Source organism: Lepidochelys kempii, chromosome 2, assembly GCF_965140285.1.
Source record: "Lepidochelys kempii isolate rLepKem1 chromosome 2, rLepKem1.hap1, whole genome shotgun sequence".
Classification (NCBI taxonomy): Eukaryota; Metazoa; Chordata; order Testudines; family Cheloniidae; genus Lepidochelys; species Lepidochelys kempii.
Genome location: NC_136381.1, coordinates 257,569,250 through 257,590,072, shown reverse-complemented (window position 1 = coordinate 257,590,072; position 20,823 = coordinate 257,569,250). Strand labels below are relative to the sequence as shown.

The 20,823-nt window shown below is 41.5% G+C and overlaps 1 protein-coding gene across 4 annotated transcripts in view; it reads right to left on the bottom strand.

Annotated features, from left to right (window-relative positions):
• Positions 1–20,823, bottom strand: part of WDR48 (WD repeat domain 48) — a 53,573-nt gene that overhangs the window by 21,217 nt on the left and 11,533 nt on the right. For 2 of the 4 annotated variants that reach the window (XR_013635449.1, XM_073334669.1), the window contains exons 2-8: positions 15,796–15,936; positions 14,806–14,884; positions 14,441–14,523; positions 14,173–14,302; positions 5,908–5,996; positions 5,427–5,528; positions 4,582–4,806 (exon numbers count right to left, since the gene is read on the bottom strand). Coding sequence is in view for 3 of the 4 variants with exons in the window: in XM_073334669.1 (XP_073190770.1) it covers positions 4,582–4,806; positions 5,427–5,528; positions 5,908–5,996; positions 14,173–14,302; positions 14,441–14,523; positions 14,806–14,884; positions 15,796–15,936 (849 nt within the window). In the remaining variant the exon portion in view is untranslated. The remainder of the gene's footprint in view (positions 1–4,581; positions 4,807–5,426; positions 5,529–5,907; positions 5,997–14,172; positions 14,303–14,440; positions 14,524–14,805; positions 14,885–15,795; positions 15,937–20,823) is intronic. The other 2 variants (XM_073334671.2, XM_073334670.1) reach the window with 2 other exon arrangements.

The window sequence follows — 20,823 nt, the reverse complement described above, 5'->3', positions numbered from 1 at the left end:
AGATCAAGAACAGCAGCATCAGTGTATGATACACCCATACTGTTGCCAGTCAGACCTTGACTGCGTGAAATTAAAGTCCAGATTGTTATAACTACAGCAAATGTTCAAAACAATCTTTGGCACTGGGGCTTGCACTAGATCTAGGCCTTGTTGGACCACTCATATTGAAAAAGCTGTTTCCATTTAAAGTAAGTCTTTCTCACGGATAGCTTTCTGCTCCATGCCAGGATTTCCTGAACATGTTAGAAGCACTCCCTTTCCAGGGTGCTCAAACAACATTCAGGCCATCAGATGCAGTAACTCTGGGTTTGGATGGAACTCTTAACCCTGATCCTGTGATTGCAAGTCTGGGTGGTCTATCAGCCACAACTGTCTCGGCCAGAAGGGAGCTATGAGACTGAGTGTGACTTTGTTTCCTCTGGTTTCGGCAGTTACTTTGTTGATTAGCTGAATCAGTGGGACAGCATCTTGATTCCATTGCAGAAGGAAGGTATTCAGCAAACAAGCAAGCAAACAAAAAAAACCCACATCCCTTGTATCTGTGGATGGGTCCAGGAGGACTCCCCCATCTCAGATGTGCCTATGACTAATGCCCTGGAAGGTTACAAGGTCATGAACTGTATCTCTTTTTGCATATTATCAGGATGCAGTTAATAGTTCAGTAGCTCAAAGACATAAGTGGAATTAGGACTTTCTTGCTAATTGGATACTTTGCAGGGGTGTAGGCTCATCTGAGCCAGAGATGTAGCAGTCTCCTCTCAAGTCTGGTAAGTGGCTTCACATATGTACAGGCAGACATATGGCCTAATAATGCGAGACAAGTCCGTACTGTCATAGCTGGCTGCGATTTCACATTGTTCAGTAATGACTAAAGGGAGAGGAATCTGTCTCCCAGATAGGTGAACAGAGAGAGGGTGTAGCTGAGTCATGTCAGAATTCCTTGATGCGATGCTGCCTTTGATCAGCCAGGCATCTATATACAGATACACATAGATGCACCTATGGTGATGCATCTGACAGAGACTCTGGGTGCTGTGGAGAGTCCAAGGGTCAGTATCTTGTACAGGCAATGATTTGACCCCAGAATAAATCTCAAGTACTTCTTATGAGCCAGGTGAATGGCAGGATGAAAGTACGCATCCTTAATAACATGAGTTACAAACCAGTCCTAAATCTAAAGTGGTGGAATGATGAAGCAAGTGTTACCATCCCAATTATGAGGCACTGTAGGCATTTTCAGAACAACAAAATATTGCAAGAAGAAGCCTCTTCACCTGTACTCCTGCAGGACCTCTTTTACATCTCCTATGTGAAACAATGAGGCCAATTCTTTTGGTAAAAGACTCTCATTAGAAGGATCCATAAAGAGGGACAAGGGTGATTAAGACGCAAGGAAAGAAAATGGCTGGGATAGTGATAGGCTACGTCCAGCATTTGTCTAATCTCCGACTACACCTGATGGAAGTGGGAGAGGGTGACTTCCAAAGTCTGGCTGTAGAATGGCGTTTATGTGGTTCTTGACACACCTCCAGTCAAATCTGCTGCCTCTGGACAGGAGCCTGGTGCATGACAGAGCAGAGTGACAGGTGCCTTCTGGTGTAATGGGGCCACTTTCTAGGCAGGTACTCCAGTTTGTGATTGTGGGAACAAGACTGTGTTCTTTGTCGGAGTGGGGGCTGGTACAAGAAGGGCTTCTGGTATGGTGCTGGGGTATAGATTCTGCAGATCTAAGGACACCCCCAAATCCTTGAGGGAACGGAGCACCTTGTATGTCTGCTTGCTGAAGAGCTTCATGCCCTTGAAGGGTACATCCTCTACTGTCAGCAGGACTTTTCAGAATCCCAGACACCTGCAACTAGGAAACGTGACACATTGCAACTTATGTAACCATGGATCAAGAAGCCACCGACTCATCCACTGCCAATAGTAGCGTGGTTTTCATTACCATGTGACCCTCCTTGATGGAGTACCTTGCATCCTCCCCAAGTCCTGAGGAAGCCTAGAGAGAAAGGAGATCACCCTTTCCCTCATTAGAGAACTGCATTTCACGAACAGGGCTTGGTAGTTCACACTGTTGAATAGGAGGGAGGTTGATAACTAGGCTTTTTGGCCAAAGAATTCATTTCTTGGAGCCCTTATCTTTTAGAATCCCCTTGGTGGACCTGTTTTTTCCCCCTGGACCTGCAGAAAACACAAGGGAACCCCAGGTTGGTTGCACATAAAAATGTCTGAAGCCCTCGAACAGGACTTGATAGAGCTTTTCTACTCACTTTGAAGTAGGAGAAAGGGAGACTGCAGCATGCAACAGTCCCTTTGCTGAGTCAAATATATTCTCATTGATTGGAAGGACAATTCTTGTCAGCACCAAGGAAATGAGGTAATTGAACAGTCTGTGCTTGTTCTTTTAAATCACCATTGTCTCAACATCCAAAGTTTCAGCTATCCTCCAAAACAGATCGTGAGCAGCCCTAAAGTTATTGATGAGTCAGGGCTGAGGTGACAGCCTCATTTACCTAACAGAAGGATTCCTTAGATAGGAAAGGCAATTAGGAAGTGTCCTGAGCCACATCTGTTCCATCACAGGGAGGTTCTTCTGGTTCTGGTGTGGAATGCCTGGCTACTAATGTGCATGGTGACTGAGACCTCCTCTTTTCTGGTACATTGATGGAGCTCTGCTCTGGGACCTGTGGGAAGGTGGGCCCCAATAGTGCCAATAAGGCTCCAATGGTAAATTGTACCCTTACTGGCCAAACTGTCTCCTGAACCTTCTCTGTAGCTGATGGCTTGCTTCCAATCCTTCATGTTGAAAAGGATTTGGAAGACTTGCCTTTGGAGGAACGCTCTGAGTCTTCCTTATGGGATGATGCCACTGTGCACTGAGCTGTGATTGTGCTCAGTGTGGGTACATGACTTCGTGTCTGAAGTGGCTGGCATAGGTGCCCTGGGGTTGATGCCAATGCACTTAAGGCGCGGAGGCAGTCTGTGCTGATAGTGCCGGAAGGATCAGCACTAGCACCAACGGTCTTGGCACCCTTTTAGGGCTTCTTCTCCCTGCTGGCATCAGAGGTATGGTGCCGGGGCACTTGCCATAGCTAGCTTCCTCAACTCCAGCTTGGAGGAGGTCTCTTCTCCAGGATTGGACATGACCTTTATGGATTGCTTTGAGTCCCTTCTCTCTCAATATTCAAGTGTGGAATGACAAGGAGTTGCAGAGGGAGCACTTGTCGGGGGCGGGGGGGGTGTCCTTCTCTGAGTCAGAAGAAACATCTATTGTGCCCATTAAAGACATAAGATCATCGTATGATGGGCAAGATTGATACTCTGTGGCTTTACAGTCTGCCATGCTGGTGTTGGTGTGAAGTACTTCACCCTGCTGTGAAGCAGGGTTGAGAGGGTCTCCCTATCCCTTTTTCTTTGGAACATCCAATAAGAAATAAGATGATAATGACGGTGAAGAATTTCTTCACAAGAGGGTTGAGACTGAAGCTTGAAAAACTATAGTGGGTTGCAGAGTAACAGCCGTGTTAGTCTGTATTCGCAAAAAGAAAAGGAGTACTTGTGGCACCTTAGAGACTAACCAATTTATTTGAGCATGATGAAGTGAGCTGTAGCTCACGAAAGCTCATGCTCAAATAAATTGGTTAGTCTCTAAGGTGCCACAAGTACTCCTTTTCTCATAGTGGGTTGGACACTGTCCAAGTTCTGTCTTGCTGCCACAGGCAGTAAGAGGGAACTGAGAAGGATTGCCACTGATCTGCCCTGTATGCCCTTGGATGGAAGCACCAGGAGGAACAAGGTGCATGCACAGCACCCAAGGATACTACTATTCAAACGATTTCGAGCTCATGTCCATGACACACACCCCCCCCCTATAGTGGGATCCACAGACACACATTCAAAGAAGAATTTAATGGGGTGAACATTGGTTGTCTTACACATATTCTTACATACAGTTATATTTGCAGCTGTTCTGTTACATAACATGCCACAGATTAAGCATAACTATGTTTTACTGTGTACACTTTTCATATGAGTGAGTTATGGATGGTCTAGAATATTGAGCAGCATACAAAGCTACCAGTTGTTACCCACATCTGATATTGTAGAAAAAAGCATCCAATTTGCGTGTTTGAGAAATAGCACGTAACCAACCCTGTAACTAAAGGCTGTTGAAATACATACACACCCAGGGGAGAGCCAAGCTTGTTTCCAAACACATGAGTACTGAACCATTGAATCTAATTCTCTTTCCATAATTCTTAATGGAAACAATTCCCAGAGCAACTTGCTCTCTAATGCAAGGATCTAAAAAGTCCTTTTCAAAGAATGAAAATCTGCAAATCATCATTAGATTCAAAATTTTACCAGGGATCAAAATTCTCTCTTTGGGACCAGTAATTAGAACATTTTACTGGTCCTAAGAACAACTGCAATGGTCCAAAGGAATTCCAGCTTTATTATGTTATCAGATGGTGTACCTTAAACATCAAGTCATTCCATTTACCATCTTGCATTTTAGGAGCTACCAAAAGCTCTTATGGAAGATCAAACTTGTAGCAATCTTTTAAGTAAATCAATTACCTTAAGAACTGGTGCCTTTTCTTCACAGATGAGCACACGGATATCAGGATTTCGTAAATCTGTGCAATAAATCTTCCTGTCTCTTCCTCCTGAATAAACATGAGTGAAGGCTTCATTGACCTGCAGAGCCCAAACACCTTCATCGTGGACTCGATATGTGGCTATACATCTCTGCTGGCCAAGGGACCATAGACGAATAGTTCCATCAGAGCTGCCTGAAAGACACTGAGCAACAAACATTGTATTTAAATTACACCACTAAGTACCTGGAAAAAAGTGACTGTTAAAAAAAACCCCAAAAAACAAAAGCAGTTCTTATATGGAGGCTCTAGAAATCTTACATTCATATTTTTCCATTAAGACGGTGTTAAACTGAGAATTGCAAAGTCAAAATTCTGGTCACATTTTTCTTTACCCGATGCGTATATTGTACATTACATCAACAAGAGAGACAGAGACAAAAATAGTATTGTTTTATTCCCTCCCACAAGTCTCCCTTCCCCAAACAGAAACTAACCAATATTAGTTTACAAGTAAAATAAAGGATAAAATATTCAGATGTGAAATCACAAGCTCATTTAACAATATATTTATGGCAATTCTCTTAGCTACTCGTCACAACTATGCTTCAAAAGTAAAGCGAAAAGTTACAGATTATTAATTTAGTTTAATATATTTAGATTAGAGCACTCACTTTTAGACCAAGTTTTATTTAAAGACTTTCAATATTCTACAGAGAAAAAGTGGAAAAAACTGTTCTGTACTGAAAAAGTATAACATTTTTTATAAAGCTCTAAAGAAAAACCTAAGTGAAAGATATTTGTGCTTCAAATGAAAACCCATACCTGTGTGCCATCTCTGTTCAACAACAAAGCTTTTACGTTATCCGTGTGCCCTTTAAGTTTCATCAGCTTTGCACAAGTCCTTGGATCCCATACCCTTAAAACCTGTCAAAGCAGATAAGATAATTACATATATCATTTTCACACATGCATTGCCTACATATGAAGATACCTTTGAAGTAACTCCCATTTTTTCAAATAACTGATTCTTCCAAAAGTGTAAAAAAAAAAAAATTGGTACTTTTGCAAGATTCCTATATTTTATTAAACTCACAAACACCTAACATGTTATCTGCTATCAGGAGTATTTGCAGCAGGATTTTGTTATGTTTTTACAAGACCAATTTACTTCAAATGATGACACAAGTTAAACAAGAAGATATTGATTGCAGAGTCAATTCAGAATTAGATTAGAACTCAGTGTCTAAAAAAAATTAGCAATAATTTTACTAAGGTTGAAAGAGTTCTAATAGGTCCTGCTTACCTTTTCAGTGGACCCCGATACAATTACTGTTCCCATTTGATTCATCGCAAGGCTGTAAATGGAATCTTTGTTCCCACTCAGGGAAGAAGCTAGTGCAAAGTAAGATAACAGTATTAATGCTTTGCTTTCTCCATTTGTCAAAAAACAAACACTATGCACTTGAAAATGCTGCACTTAAGAGCCAGCTGCAGGTTTTGATTCAGTATGATGGTCCAATGTGAAAAAACAGCAGTGCTTTCACCTAAGTATCTAGAATTACTTTTAATAGAAAAAGAATCTGGATAACATATTGCTAGAAAAAGCCTTCTCAATTCCTCATTTGCAATTCTGTAAAAGAATCACTATAATCATGGTACCACTGCAAAACCATTGATTGGCATTAGGATAGTTAGAGTGCTATCTGCAGCTTCTTCTCGGGCCCTCTATGTTAACTCCACTGTAAGAGAGGGATTTATAAGAGACTCTGAAATACACTGGGTTTGTGTTGCAAACACAGACTATAACATTTTGCATATGGAAATTCAGTCCCACCACTTCTAAAATTGTATTTTATAGATTAAGGAACCTTTTTCTTAGTCCTGTGGAGCAGACTTAGAACTTTTAGCTTAGGGATGTGTGCATCTGGGAAGTCGTAGTGTGGGGTAGGGATGTGTATGTCAGAACTTGATAAAAAGAAAAGGAGTACTTGTGGCACCTTAGAGACTAACCAATTTATTTGAGCATAAGCTTTCGTGAGCTACAGCTCACTTCATCGGATGCATTCAGTGGAACAACTCTGACATCATAATCAAAAAGGCTGACAAAGGAGGTGCTGTCATCATCATGAATACATCGGAATATGAACAAGAGGCTGCCAGGCAGCTCTCCAACACCACCCTCCACAAGCCATCACCCTCCGATCCCACTGAGGGCCACCAAAAGAAACCACACCATCTGCCCAAGAAACTCCCCGAAAAACCACAAGAACAAATACGCACAGACACACGCCTGGAACCCTGACCCGGGGCACTCCATCCACCACCCAAGATCCACAAACCATACTGTTCCTGAAGGCTTGTAGTCCATCTTTGTGTGGAATGTTGGTGTACAGGGCTTCTACATCCATAGTGGCCAGGATGGCGTTTTCAGGAAGATCACAGATGGATTGTAGTTTCCTCAGGAAGTCAGTGGTGTCTCAAAGATAGCTGGGAGTGCTTGTAGCATAGGGCCTGAAGAGGGAGTCTACATGGCCAGACAATCCTGCTGTCAGGGTGCCAATGCCTGAGATGATGGGGCGTCTGGGATTTCCAGGTCTGTGGATCTTGGGTGGCGGATGGAGTGTCCCGGGTCGGGGTTCCAGGCGTGTGTCTGTGCGGATTTGTTCTTGTTGTTTTTCGGGGAGTTTCTTGGGCAGATGGTGTGGCTTCTTTTGGTGGCCCTCAGTGGGATCGGAGGGTGATGGCTTGTGGAGGGTGGTGTTGGAGAGCTGCCTGGCAGCCTCTTGTTCATATTACGACCTATTCATGATGAAGACAGCACCTCCTTTGTCAGCCTTTTTGATTATGATGTCAGAGTTGTTCCACTGAATGCATCCGATGAAGTGAGCTGTAGCTCACGAAAGCTTATGCTCAAATAAATTGGTTAGTCTCTAAGGTGCCACAAGTACTCCTTTTCTTTTTGCGAATACAGACTAACACGGCTGCTACTCTGAAACCAGGTAAGGTGAGCTATTATCAGTGGGGGGAGGAACCTTTTGTAGTGATAATCAAGGTGGACCATTTCCAGCAGTTGACAAGAACATCTGAGGAACAGCAGGGGGCGGGGGAATAATTTTACTTTGTGTAATGACCCATCCACTCCCAGTCTTTATTCAAGCCTAAGTTAATTGTATCTAGTTTGCAAATTAATTCCAATTCAGCAGTTTCTCGTTTCACAGTAGCAGCCGTGTTAGTCTGTATCCGCAAAAAGAAAAGGAGAACTTGTGGCTTGCTGTTTCTCCAAAACGTAGGAGTGTGTGTAGGAGAAGGCTGTAAGGATCCCATCAGTGGAGGGCTGCAGGTGTTCCATTCCCCAATACTGGAGGAGTAGGGACACAAAATATCAGAGGAGTTCAGAGTCAACCATCCCTCAAACTTCATCAGTTTCAGAAAGAAATTCAATAGCTACGGCGTAGGCACGACTAGAATGGTGGTAATGGCACTGATAACAATTATCATAGTTCTTCTTGCAACAAAAGGCATTGTAGATACTTCTGTACAGTACATAAATTCTCCACCAGGTTTTTAACACATTGCTCACCATGCAGCAGCATAAAGATTCTGTCTAGTTGAAAAACTTGTGGCTTCATTTCAGTATCCTCCTAATCATCTAGTATTGTTATCTGAAGTGTAACCTTTCATGCGAAGCCTTTTTTGTCATTCATCATCAGGATGCTTTGGCTCAGACTCTTATTGCAGAGCCAATAGAAGATCAACAAACAGGACCAAACCCCTTAAAATGAGATTTGGCAATTCAGCCATTTTAAAGTTTATATTAGATGAAAACTGGTCTTACTCTACGTCGAGAATAGCTGCTATACATATGTAGCACCTATTTTTCTCTTTAATATTAAAACCCTCATACGCTCCCGGCTTTGTATGTAATTCATAATATAGATCAGGGGTTCTCATAACAAACTTTTTGATGGCCTCAGAGCGCGGCCACCAACTCTTTCCTGTGGCCGCTCTGACAATTTTTCCTAAAATACTCAATTAACTTTAGGAAAAACAGATAAATATGCACATATACATATCCAAATCATTGTAATTCAATTGTGTAGAGCTTTTTGGTAGAGTCAATGATAAAAATAATGTACAGTTGTTTCTCTTCTTTACTGGACCTATACAGAATAGAAAACACATATAAGGTGCTTTGCACATTCATCTTTTTTTGTTGTTGCTTCTTTTGCTTTTTAGGTTGCTTTAAAAAAGAAACAAACAAAACACTTGTTTTGTAAGCTTGTTAATATCACTTTTCACAGCAGACTTACTAGCTAGCTGGGAGTGATATTAACATACATACAAATATCAATTGTCACGGCAGACTTACTCAGCCCTGTTGAGCCAGGAGACAAATTAAGCCCTGGATGAGGAGGTGGGTAGGGAGACAGAGGGGGCAAGGGAGGTGGATGGGGAGCCAGGAAGGCAGCAGGGGCCAGGGATCATACAGGGGGTGGTGAGCCGAGACCTGGCATCCACAGCCGGAGCCCAAAGCCCCACGACCGGAGCCTGCTGTCTGTCCTCCCAGGGCTGAAGCTCGAAGCCAGAGCCTCACTGTACCCAGGAAAGTGTGTAACTCATTGGCTGCCTGCTTCTCTGACCTTTGTGGCTCCAGAGGAGGGCAGGGCACAACCCCTGCTGGTGGCTCTGGTGGAAGGGTCCACTGCTTTCACCCCTTCCTCGCCCCAGTCACTGCCCACGAGGCTGTAGCAGCAAGAAAAGCCCCTGGTGGCCGCAAGCACCCTCAGTGGCCGCGTTTGAGAAACGCTGAGTAGATATACCACATATGTATAGCAAAACAACATGCCTGATTTCACTGATTTCACTGCATAAGTATATTTATATTATAGGATATTAGGAAATTACTGTTCTGTTTGCTCAGCAGCCATGATCATATTGTGGTAGGATATTATAAGTCAAAGAAAATTTATTCTTCCAGTTTCATAATATGCAGCATTTGATTACAAGAGGCCCTTTGAAACATGGGCTAGATGTAGAGCTAAATTCTGCCCTCTCTTCCTGCCTAACTCTACAGACTTCACTCGGTTTTATAAATGTAAATTTGGGCAGAATTTGACCCTTAATTTCTTACCAGACTGAAAGGAAACAGTATAAGGAGCCTAAGTGGGCAAAGTTTAAGAGATATGGCGTCTCTCCATTGTAAAGCATCCAAAAGTACAAATCTTCCTAGAAACAGAAGTTTCACACCTTCCCTCTTGAAGGAAGAAAAGGAGTACTTGTGGAACCTTAGAGACTAACAAATTTATTTGAGCGTAAGCTTTCATGAGCTACAGCTCACTTCATCTGAAACCTCTTGAAGGAGGCCTGCTTCAGAAGTAAACACTTTTCCCTCTGAATTAGAGTGCCTACATCTAGAAAGACTGATGGATACACCCTTTTAACAAGGGTCTGTCTACTGTCAGGCTCCTTATACTGTTTTGTTTCAGTCTGGTAAGAAATTAAGGGTCAGATTTTGCCCACATTTAGATTTATAAAACCTAGTGAAGTCTGTAGAGTTAGGCAGGAAGAGAGGGCAGAATTTAGCTCTACATCTAGCCCATGTTTCAAAGAGCCTCTGGGGCATACAATATGTTTTTCTCTAGACCATTAGGAACATTGTTTACTGAACAATCAAGTGCTTAAGAAGAGTGATAAAACCAGAGCATTTTTTCTTTTCAGACTCTTTAGTGATTGAACTCCATAGGCACACATTTGTTTCTACTGCCTTTGAGGCATCCTCTCTACCTTCTTTAATCTCGGGTCAAAAAAATGGCCGTTGAATTATTTATAGGAATGTTCATTTGCTTCAATTTGGCCCAATATCACTACAGAAGTTTCTAATAAGCCCATCTTCACTTGATCTACAACAGCCTTACAATGTTTTCCTATGAGCCAGCTAGTAAATCTCTAAACTACTCTTGCATCTGCACCCATTAGGCTAGAAGATGACCTATCCACAGTTGTCAGAAAAGATTACTTGGAAATAGAAACTCCCAACTACTTCAACAATAACCAGTTTCAGAAAGAATTACTGGAGTAAACCATCAAAAACAAAAGCAAGAGAACATTGCCAGACATTTGAAGACGACAACATATCCATCTGCAACAACACCAAGAACTGTGTACATTCTCTGTCTTTAAAAAACTCAATGTTCCTGTTTCAGAGTAACAGCCGTGTTAGTCTGTTTTCTCAAAAAGAAAAGGAGTACTTGTGGCACCTTAGAGACTAACCTATTTGAGCATAAGCTTTCGTGAGCTACGGATGCATCCGATGAAGTGAGCTGTAGCTCACGAAAGCTTATGCTCAAATAAATTGGTTCGTCTCTAAGGTGCCACAAGTACTCCTTTTCAATGTTCCTGCAAACTGTTTATATGTTCTATTACATTCATTCCAAGCACACAATCTTTAAAACAGGGCTTGAAAAATCCACGCACCAATGATTAATGATACACTCTTCTCTAGCCGGAGCCTCAGCCATACATTTCTGCAGAATATTAGCTTTCTTTTTTTTTAAAAAGTGTTTCTACCCCTCATGGTAACCTAACCTTCCAATGTGAACTACATATAAACCAAAGCGACATGTTCTTCCTGATTCTACACACACACACACACACACACACCCCTTCAGTGTCTCTGCTATTGTTCACAGCTTTAACAAACAGTGCAGGAGTAAACTTAACGAAACGGGTCATTTTCGTTGCTGTTATTCAGAACCCTACGGCAACAATGTCAGAGAAAACCACCCATCTTCTCAGCAGCCAGAATGCTCTAGAGGGAGGAAAAAGAGAAAGCTTCTCTCTTAACCACTTTATTTTTTAGTGCAGGAGGTGATGCTTTGTAGTGCTTCATGTAAGACATCTACTAAACAGAAGCTGCTATTAAAGACTAACTCACAAAAAAAAAAATCTACAAAAACAGAGAGGAGTCCAGTGGCACCTTAAAGACTAACAGAATTATTTGGGCATAAGCTTTCGTGGGTAAAAAGCCCACTTCTTGTATTTGAAGTCTGTTTTTGAAGTTTTTTTTGTTGAAGTATGGCTACTTTTAAATCTGTTAATAGAATGTCCAGGGAGATTGAAGTGTTCTCCTACTGACTTTTGTATGTTACCATTCCTCATGTCTGATTTGTGTCCATTTATTCTTTTACGTAGAAACTGTCTGGTTTGGCCCATGTACATGGCAGAGGGGCATTGCTCGCACTAGCAGATGTGCAAATGACGGTATCTATCACATTAGTAGATGTGCAGGTGAATGAGCCCCTGATGGTGTGGCTCATGTGGTTTGGTCCTCTGATGGTGTCGCTAGAGTAGATATGGGGACAGAGTAGACAACAGACTTCAAAGAGAAACTGCAGAACCGCAATTTATTTGCGAAATTACCACCATTAATTTGGGCTTGAATAGGGACTGGGAGTGGCTGGCTCACGACAAAAGCAACTTTCCCTCTCTTGGTATTGACACCTCCTCACCAATTATTGGAGTGGACCACACTCACCCCGATTGAATTGGCCCTGTCAACACTGGTTCTCCACTTGTAAGGTAACTCCCTTCTCTTCATGTCAGTATATTTATGCCTGCATCTGTAATTTTCACTCCATGCATCTGAAGAAGTGGGCTTTTTACCCATGAAAGCTTATGCCCAAATAAATCCGTTAGTCTTTAAGGTGCCACCGGACTCCTCGTTGTTTTTGTGGAAACGTACTCACACGGCTACCCCTCTGATAAAAAAAAAAAAAAAAAAAGGATGTATTGACAGTGCTTTTCCCAGTAGCTGGGGTTAACTGGGATTCACCAGGGCATTGCTCCTAGACCTCCTTAGTGTTCACTCCCACCTTACCCCACCCTCTCCTTTTGTATCTAGATCTGCCTATCGCTGTAGGCCTTCCATTAGTAGGCATTAGGTATGTTTATCAAGCTCTTCTTTAAAAGATTAATTGTATTAATTTCTGCTTCGGCCTAAATACAGAAGATGGGAAGTACAATATGCCGAAAAAGCAGTAAACTAATATCCCATTGGAAAACTACTACAATGTATTAATTGAGGAGCTAAGAGCTTTTGAAGCTAAAGCTCTATTGAGTCTAGATGAAATACAGACTCATTACATTATGTTCAAAGAGATTTACCCTGTATTCTAGAATCTGTAATGATCAGATGCTCTAGTTTTTCAGCTAAGATTATGTTTGGCAATAAACTGAGATTAAAATAAAAAAGTAAACAATGATGAGAATTACCTGAATGTTTTATATATACTATTGGTACTTTTTAGCAAATATTAATGCTTTTAGTATATTAAATTAATTTACATATTAACTACTCTCCCAAAATCTTTAAGGTATTAGCAAAGTGTATTTGAATAGTAAGGCCAGAGTGTTGGTCCATAACATGTGAATAACTTATATTCAGGAATTTTTATGATTATTAGACGATAATCCATCATGGCTGGCACCTGCACGTCTGTGAAAAAGCAGGTGTCCAGGATAAAGTCCTCCTCAAACTACCAAAAGGGTCTACTAAGATATAAGCAGGATTGATAAGGAACAATTGTTATTGTAGAAGCTTTCTGCAATGATGAAATGGGAATCCATTAAAAGATGTTTTGGGAAATGTCGGTTGTCCTAGATGTTAGGGATAAATGACCAGATTAGAATTCCCTTCTTGCTTATCAATCATGTAACCTAAAGATACCATAAACGAAATTCCATAAGTAACGAGAAACAAAACGATTAAAACGTAAGATATAGAGAAAGCGATCATGGGAAAATATTTTTCCAACCCCAAAAGGGATTTCTTTTTCTCATACCCTATAAAAAGACAGAGGTACTGGGAATTAGGTAGAGGATGCAAAATTGTTGGCATCTCACCAGATACAGAGAAGAGAAAGACAAAGGTCATCTCTTTGCCTTACACCAAGCGTGGTAATGCAGTGGCACTCAACCTTTCCCGACTACTGAATCCCTTTCAGGAGTCAGATCTGTCTTGCATACCCCCAAGTTCCACCTCACTTAAAAACTACTTGCTTACAAAATCAGACATAAAAATACGAGAGAGTCACAGTGCACTATTACTGAAAAATTGCTTACTTTTTCATTTTTATCATATCATTATAAAATATATCAACTGAAATAAAAATATTGAACTTACATATACAGCAGTATAAACAAGTAATTGTCTGTTTGAAATTTTAGTTTGTACTGACTTCGCTAGTGCTTTTTATGTAGCCTATTGTAAAATTAGGCAAATATCTAGATGAGTTGATGTACCCTCTGGAAGACCTCGGCATACCCCTGGTTGAGAACCACTGTGGTAATGTATCTATTCTTTCTGTATAGTGCTGTACTAATTTCCAATTCATAATCTTTTATTTAAATTACTAAAAAACAGGTTCAAATGGATTTATTTAAATTATTAAATTCAAACATGTAACAATACACACACACACAAACACTCAAGTTTACTGTCCTAAATTGAACTAGTGGAAAATGTTAATAAATGAGTTATACAGTATTTTAATTTTTCCCAAGTACCTACTTGTGACAGTGTTGTTTGAGGCAGTCAGTGCTGTTAGAGTATTTACATCCCAGAGGAATATCTGTCTGTCCAGCCCGGCAGATGCTACCAGTTCTTTATCTTTTGCATATGCTAAGGCCTTCACATAATCCTACAATAAAATGGGTACAGCAACATGACATTACAGAACCAGCAAATAACCTTCAGTATGAAGTCTGCATCTAAATACGTACACTATTTTTTTAGAACAGTAATGATCATTTATGCATCTTTAATTCATGCCTTTTACCTTATGTGTCCTTAGTGTTGACATGCAAAATCCCTTATGTGCATTCCACACTTTAACAGTAGTATCTGAAGAAGCAGATATCACTAAATGGAAAAGATTGGTACATTTTAACAGATTATTTCATCAGAGCATGTGAAGCTCTTAATATCTTTTAGTTTCTCTTCAAAGATTAGAGGAATTGTATATCTTTGCTGTTCATACAATACACTTTACCAAAACTTATTTTATATACTAACAACGCAAAAAGTTACCCAAGTTGTAGCAAGTGAAGCAGTTGGTAACAGTCAGATACTTAATAAATTTCTGAATGCCATATTTTCCCATTTTATACTATTAAATACTGAACAAAGTAAAGAGATACTTACATGTTTTACCATTGCAACAAAGTACAATATCGTTTACCCAATCAGTGTGATGTTCCATAGATGCTATATAAGGGTCTTGCTGGAATTAAAAATAAATTGTATGAGGTCCCTTCAACATTGGAAAAGACTAAACTGGTTTTTGGGTTCAGTTGTGATATCCCCTTCTACCTCTCATACTGATTAGCAGTTATTTCAAATAGTCCCACCGAAGTCAATGGGGCTACTTGTGATAACTACCACCCGGCAATATGAGTAAGTGGGTCACAATTTGGTCTTTAGTAAAACTCATATTTTGAAATACTTTATATGTGGAATAGTTGTTATACTGAAGTTTAATCTCATACCATTTTATAATGCTTATTTGTGTACAGCATGACAGCTGTGCAAGGCACCAAGTAAACTTAAGACAAGATTCCTAAGCAAAGGAGCTCACAACCTAAAATCCTAAAGGTGCTGAGCTAAGGACACTCATCACATTGCAAGATCTGACCCTAATTAAGACAGACAACAGGTTAGTAAAACATAACATGCCAGGGGAGAAGAATGGAGACAGATCCTGATAAAATAAAGGGGAATGGGAAAAGCGGAAAAAGGAGTCTCCTTAGGATACAAAAAAAAAAAAAAAAAAGATCAACCTAAATAGCAGTAACTTAAGAAAAAAGTCCAGATCCTTCAAAATAAAGTACATTAATAAGCAAAGCAACTCCATGACTTACCTGATGTAATTTCCCCTCCCCCCCAACTATATACCCTTTATTATCTACTTTTGTTGTATTCTCTTAACATAGACTATAAGCAATTTGGGGTATGAATCACATCCTATTTGTCTGTAAAATGCCATGCATTTTTAATAGCATAAGGATAGCTACAAACCCTTAGAAAAATGTCAACATTGTAATAATCTGGTTTAAATTAGTCCACCTGACAGAGTCCGCTAATATAAAAAGTGACTTTTTAAATTAATAAAAAAGACTACGTCTCTTTGCTTACCTTGTGCTGATTGACACTCCATATCCTTATTATAGAGTCTCGACCCGCCGTGAAGAGTCTGTTTAATGCAGGATCCAGCTGGAGTGCATTTACACCATTTCGATTATACTTCTCTACCTCATCTCTAATCACATAGGAGACCTAAAATATATTTATACAAATCTGATTATGGTATTCAGATATTTAGTCTACATGAAAGAAGTGACTCTATAGCCATTTCATTTTTAATAGCACCTTCCATTCAAAAATGTCAAAGAACTTTACAAACATTAAATAACCAAGTCTCAGCATCCTCTGTGAGACTGACAGCCATTATTCCCAATTTACAGATAGAATAACTGAGGCACAGAGAGGTTAGGAGATTTGTTCCAAGTCACATAGATGACTTTGTCAGAGTCTGGAACAAAACTAAAAGGAAGGACAGTTCAGTGGTTAAAGTGCTAGCCTAGGTATTGTGAGACCTGGGTTTAATTCCCTGTTGTGCGACAGACATAGTATATGTCCCCGGGCAAGTCACTTAGTCTGTGCCTGGGCTCCCCAGTTGTAAAGTGGGGATAACAGTATCTCTTTACCTCACAACATTTTTGATTATGAGGTGCTCAGGCAACGGGGGCTATAATATCTAAGACTGAAAGAACCCAACTCTCCTTACTCTTAGTCCTGTGCTTTAAAAGGGACACAGTCTTGAAAATTATTTCCTTCTGAAAAAGTCTGCTGTTATACAGAACTCATAAGATTACACGAACAATAGTTATTTTTCCAATTACTTTTCCATTTGACAGCACTGTGCATATTATTCATTAAACTATTTTGCTGATGATTAGCTGTATGCCTGTCTTATGCACTATCATGACATAACTCAGGCATAGCAATGAGTCAAACGTACATGTTTGGTCTTCTAAAATCTCTACAAGATGTAATTGGAACAACATGATTTTAAGGTCTGTTATAATATATCCTGCCACAGCAAGAAACACGTGCGTACACAAGTGTTTCCAACACCTGTAAACTTTTAACAAGCAGTAAACATTTGGTCCCTGAATTATTACTTATCTATTACAAGAGTCCCAGGAGACCCAAAACTAGATCAGAGCCCCCACTGTGCTAAGGTGTTGAACAGATACCTATTAAAAATACAAAAAACAAACAAACATTCCTCCCCTCAGTGTCTTCTTGTTCATCAGCCACCCTCCTTCCCTGTATAGCCCCAAACCCCTCTCCCACTTGTTCCATCCTTTGTGGCCTGGCTCTCAATACTGCTAGATTCTCCCACCTACTTGAATCCCATCTACAATCTCTCAGCTCCTCCTACTAAGGTCCCCACAATATACCCTACCTCCTTACTCTGCCAAAACAATCCACCATCTCCTCCCAGGGGCTGGGCCCATCTTCTCACCTGCACTTTCTACCACCCTGCTGTAAGGATAAGGCCTTTTCCTGTAGACATACTGTAAGGTCTGAGGCCTTTGTCCGCAGCTAGATTAGGAAAGCAGCAGCCATGAGCTAAAAAGCAGAACGTCATATCCTCACATTCCATCTAAATTATATTAAAACAATGTAATGTCGGGCTGTTAAGGTGATCCTGTCTTAATAGTAACCACCATCACCAGATAAAGAAACACATCTTAAGATGGTTAAAGAAAACTTTGCTTGATAGCATTCTGTCTGGCAAGAAATCATTTATCAACGGTTGTGATGGTAAAATCTATACTTCTATTGTTTTCCCTGTATGGTCCCTCCTTCTCTATTGTTTATCTGTATGGTCTCTGTCTGGTTCTTTGATTGTTTCTGTCTGTTGCATAAGTAATTTTGCTAGGTGTAAATCAACTATGGTGGTGGGGTATGATTGGTTAAATCGTTTTACAATGTTAGGATTGTTTAGAAAATTGTTTAGTTATATTTTAGTAAAACGATTGGTTAAGGTACAGCTAAGAAGGACTCAAGTTTCACTATATAAACTGGGGTCCAAAAGGAAGTTCTTTGGAACCAACTCCAGGACACAGCCCCAAGATCAGAGTTGCCAGACCTCAATACTCTGCTAATGACACCATGGAGAAGCTGGAGTTCCCCAGATGACCGGATCCAATAAGGCAGATGAACTTTTCTTGATGGCCAGCCAGGAAGTGTGAGCATTGTATACTTAGCATGTGATTGTTAATAAATAGAGATTAAGTAGAATATTACTGTGTAAGGCTCTTTCACTAGTAAAAGATCCCGCAAATCCGCAGAGTGTAAGGTTAAGCCTTGAGCCTGTGGAAGGGTAAAGATGGGTGCCCTAGAGCAGGGATGAGGAACCTCCGGCCCGCGGGCCAGATCCGGCTCATTGCTTCATTTCATCCAACCTGTGGCAAGTCTCCGCGCTGAGTGCCGGAAGCCCTGAACCTCAGCGCCCCCCTGTGGGGCTGAAGCCATAAGCACCAGCTCACCCCACCACGGTAGGAAGCTAGGGTTACATCTGGTCAGCTCCGCGCAGCTCCCGGAAGCGACCAGCATGTCCCCGTGGCCCCTAGGCACAGGAGCAATCAGGAAAGCTGTGTGCTGCCCATGCCCCCTGTGCTGGCTCTGCAGCTCCCACTGGCTGAGAACCGCGGCCTATGGGAGTGGTGCCTGTGGGTGCGGGCACTGCGCACCACGCAGAGCCCCCTGGCCCCTCCACTAAGAGGCTGGATATGTCAGCTGCTTCTGGGAGAAGCGCAGAGCCAGGGCAGGCAGGGAGCCTACCTTAGCCCTGCTGATCGGGAGCTGTCTGAGATAAGCGCTGTCCAGCCAGAGCCTGCACCCTGAACACCCTGCTCGAGGTCGGAACCCCCTCCCGCACCCTAACTCCATCCCAGACTCCACACCAGCACCCCAACCCTGAGCCTGCTCCCGCACTCCAAACCCCTCTTCTGCACCCCAAACCCCTCATCCCCAGCTCCACCCCAGAACCTGCACCCCCAGCCAGAGCCCTCATTCCCTCCAGTACCCCAACCCCCTGCCCCAGCCCCCTCCTGCACCCTGAACCCCTGATTTCTGGCCCCATCCTGGAGCCTAGGGGAAGCGCTGAGCCTCCATGCCTCCCCCAAGGGCTGTATGTAGCCCATGACTGATTTTTTTTGTGCGTCAATGGTCCCTGATAGAAAAAAGGTTCCCCACCCCTACCCTAGAGCGTAACGTTGAGCCCTGAGCCCTAGGAACTGGGTAAAGGTGAGTGACATAGAGCGTGTGAACAACAGAGAATTTTGTGTGGGTAACACTGCCATGTTCTGTCAGTTATGTGCTGCCATCTAGTTTGTATTTATGATTCTCTTATGGCTCTAAATCAGCATTTTAAGAAGAGAGATGCTGTCAATCTGGAGACGTGTCTTGTTATCTTCAAAGATGACGCGGACAAAAGTGTACGGCTTCAGGTAAGAGAACAAGTAAAAAAGGGAAGAAAATGTGAGATTTCTGTCTATAGCATCAGAAAGCCTTCTGATAAACACAGATGGGCATAATGATGTTTCATTTATGTAGTTATTTTTGTAGTATAGATGGAGGCTGTATAGTGTGCTGCTACTCCACTCCTTAGCAAGGCCTGAACACACTGCCTCTACATTGTTAAGAGTCCTTGCTTGACTGAAAGAAAAGGAGTACTTGTGGCACCTTAGAAACTAACCAATTTATTTGAGCATAAGCTCTCGTGAGCTACAGCTCACTTCATTGGATGCATACTGTGGAAAGTATAGAAGATCTTTTTATACACACAAAGCATGAAAAAATGGGTGTTTACCACTACAAAAGGTTTTCTCTCCCCCCACCCCACTCTCCTGCTGGTAATAGCTTATCTAAAGTGATCACTCTCCTTTCAATGTGTATGATAATCAAGGTGGGCCATTTCCAGCACAAATCCAGGGTTTAAAAAGAACGGGGGGGGGGGGGGGGGGGGATAGGTTACCTTGCATAATGACTTAGCCACTCCCAGTCCCTGCTTGACTGGTTGTGCAAGAGAACACAGTATAAAATAAAAGCCTGGTCTGTATAGCAAGACAAAGCACTAGTTTTCAGATTATTCGTATTCAGTCCATGAAGACAGGCAACTTTCCTGAAAAACTAGAGTAGAAACAACTCACACTGTTAGCTACAAGATGCTGGGTACTGGCAGCTCAAACTAGATGATCATGGTCATCAGGAAGAAATGTCCTTTCTCCTTGTGACATACTGCTATAGTTGAGATCAGCAGAGGCACTCAAGTTACAGCACCTCAATGTAAGTGAGAGGGAGATGCTGGCAAGGCGTCCACTATAAGTCATTCTCGACTTTGGAACTTGCTTCTCCGTTGGGGTCTTTCACAGCCTAGATTAGTTAGCCTTCTAGGCACACTGCAAAGCCAATCATTTCCTCACCTCCCGCTTCACTAAGGATGTTTTGAAGGGTATGGGCTGACGTGGACATGTTTGTGGGCAGTCCTTTGTTTACACTCATGTTGTAATTTTTAAATTTATGTGACAGGAACCCAGAGCACTTGATGGGCGCCTATAATTTTATTAAACATTAAAATTAAAAATAAATGATAGCCCCTTTCAGTAGCACTATTTGTGAAGAGCGTTTGGGGTGGGAGGATAACTGGTTACTTTTGCATATGAGTGAGACTTTTATGGGATTAAGTGAAGAAAAGGTTCATATATTTCTTGATCAAACCCACACAAGCAAACTTGCAAAACTTAATATTCTAGCATGAGAAGAGATAAGCAGCTATGTTTCCCCACTGACCAACATACAATTCTTATATACTATTGACACAGACAAACTATGGTAGTGAAATCATCTCGTACAGAAAGGAGACAATAAGACAGTCATTTCTGCTTTATTCTGTGACTGATCAGGCACATCAATTAAATTATTCTGCTCTAGAGGTCCTTGAAATATTAGTTGTTGGCTAAGCAGTTGCTTTTCACATTGTGCAAACGCACATCTGATTAGGGAACAACTGAGAACTGTTAACGACTCACTAGAATGTTCATCAGGGAGAGACTGTACTTGTTTCCTGGTTTCATAAAATAGCAGCTA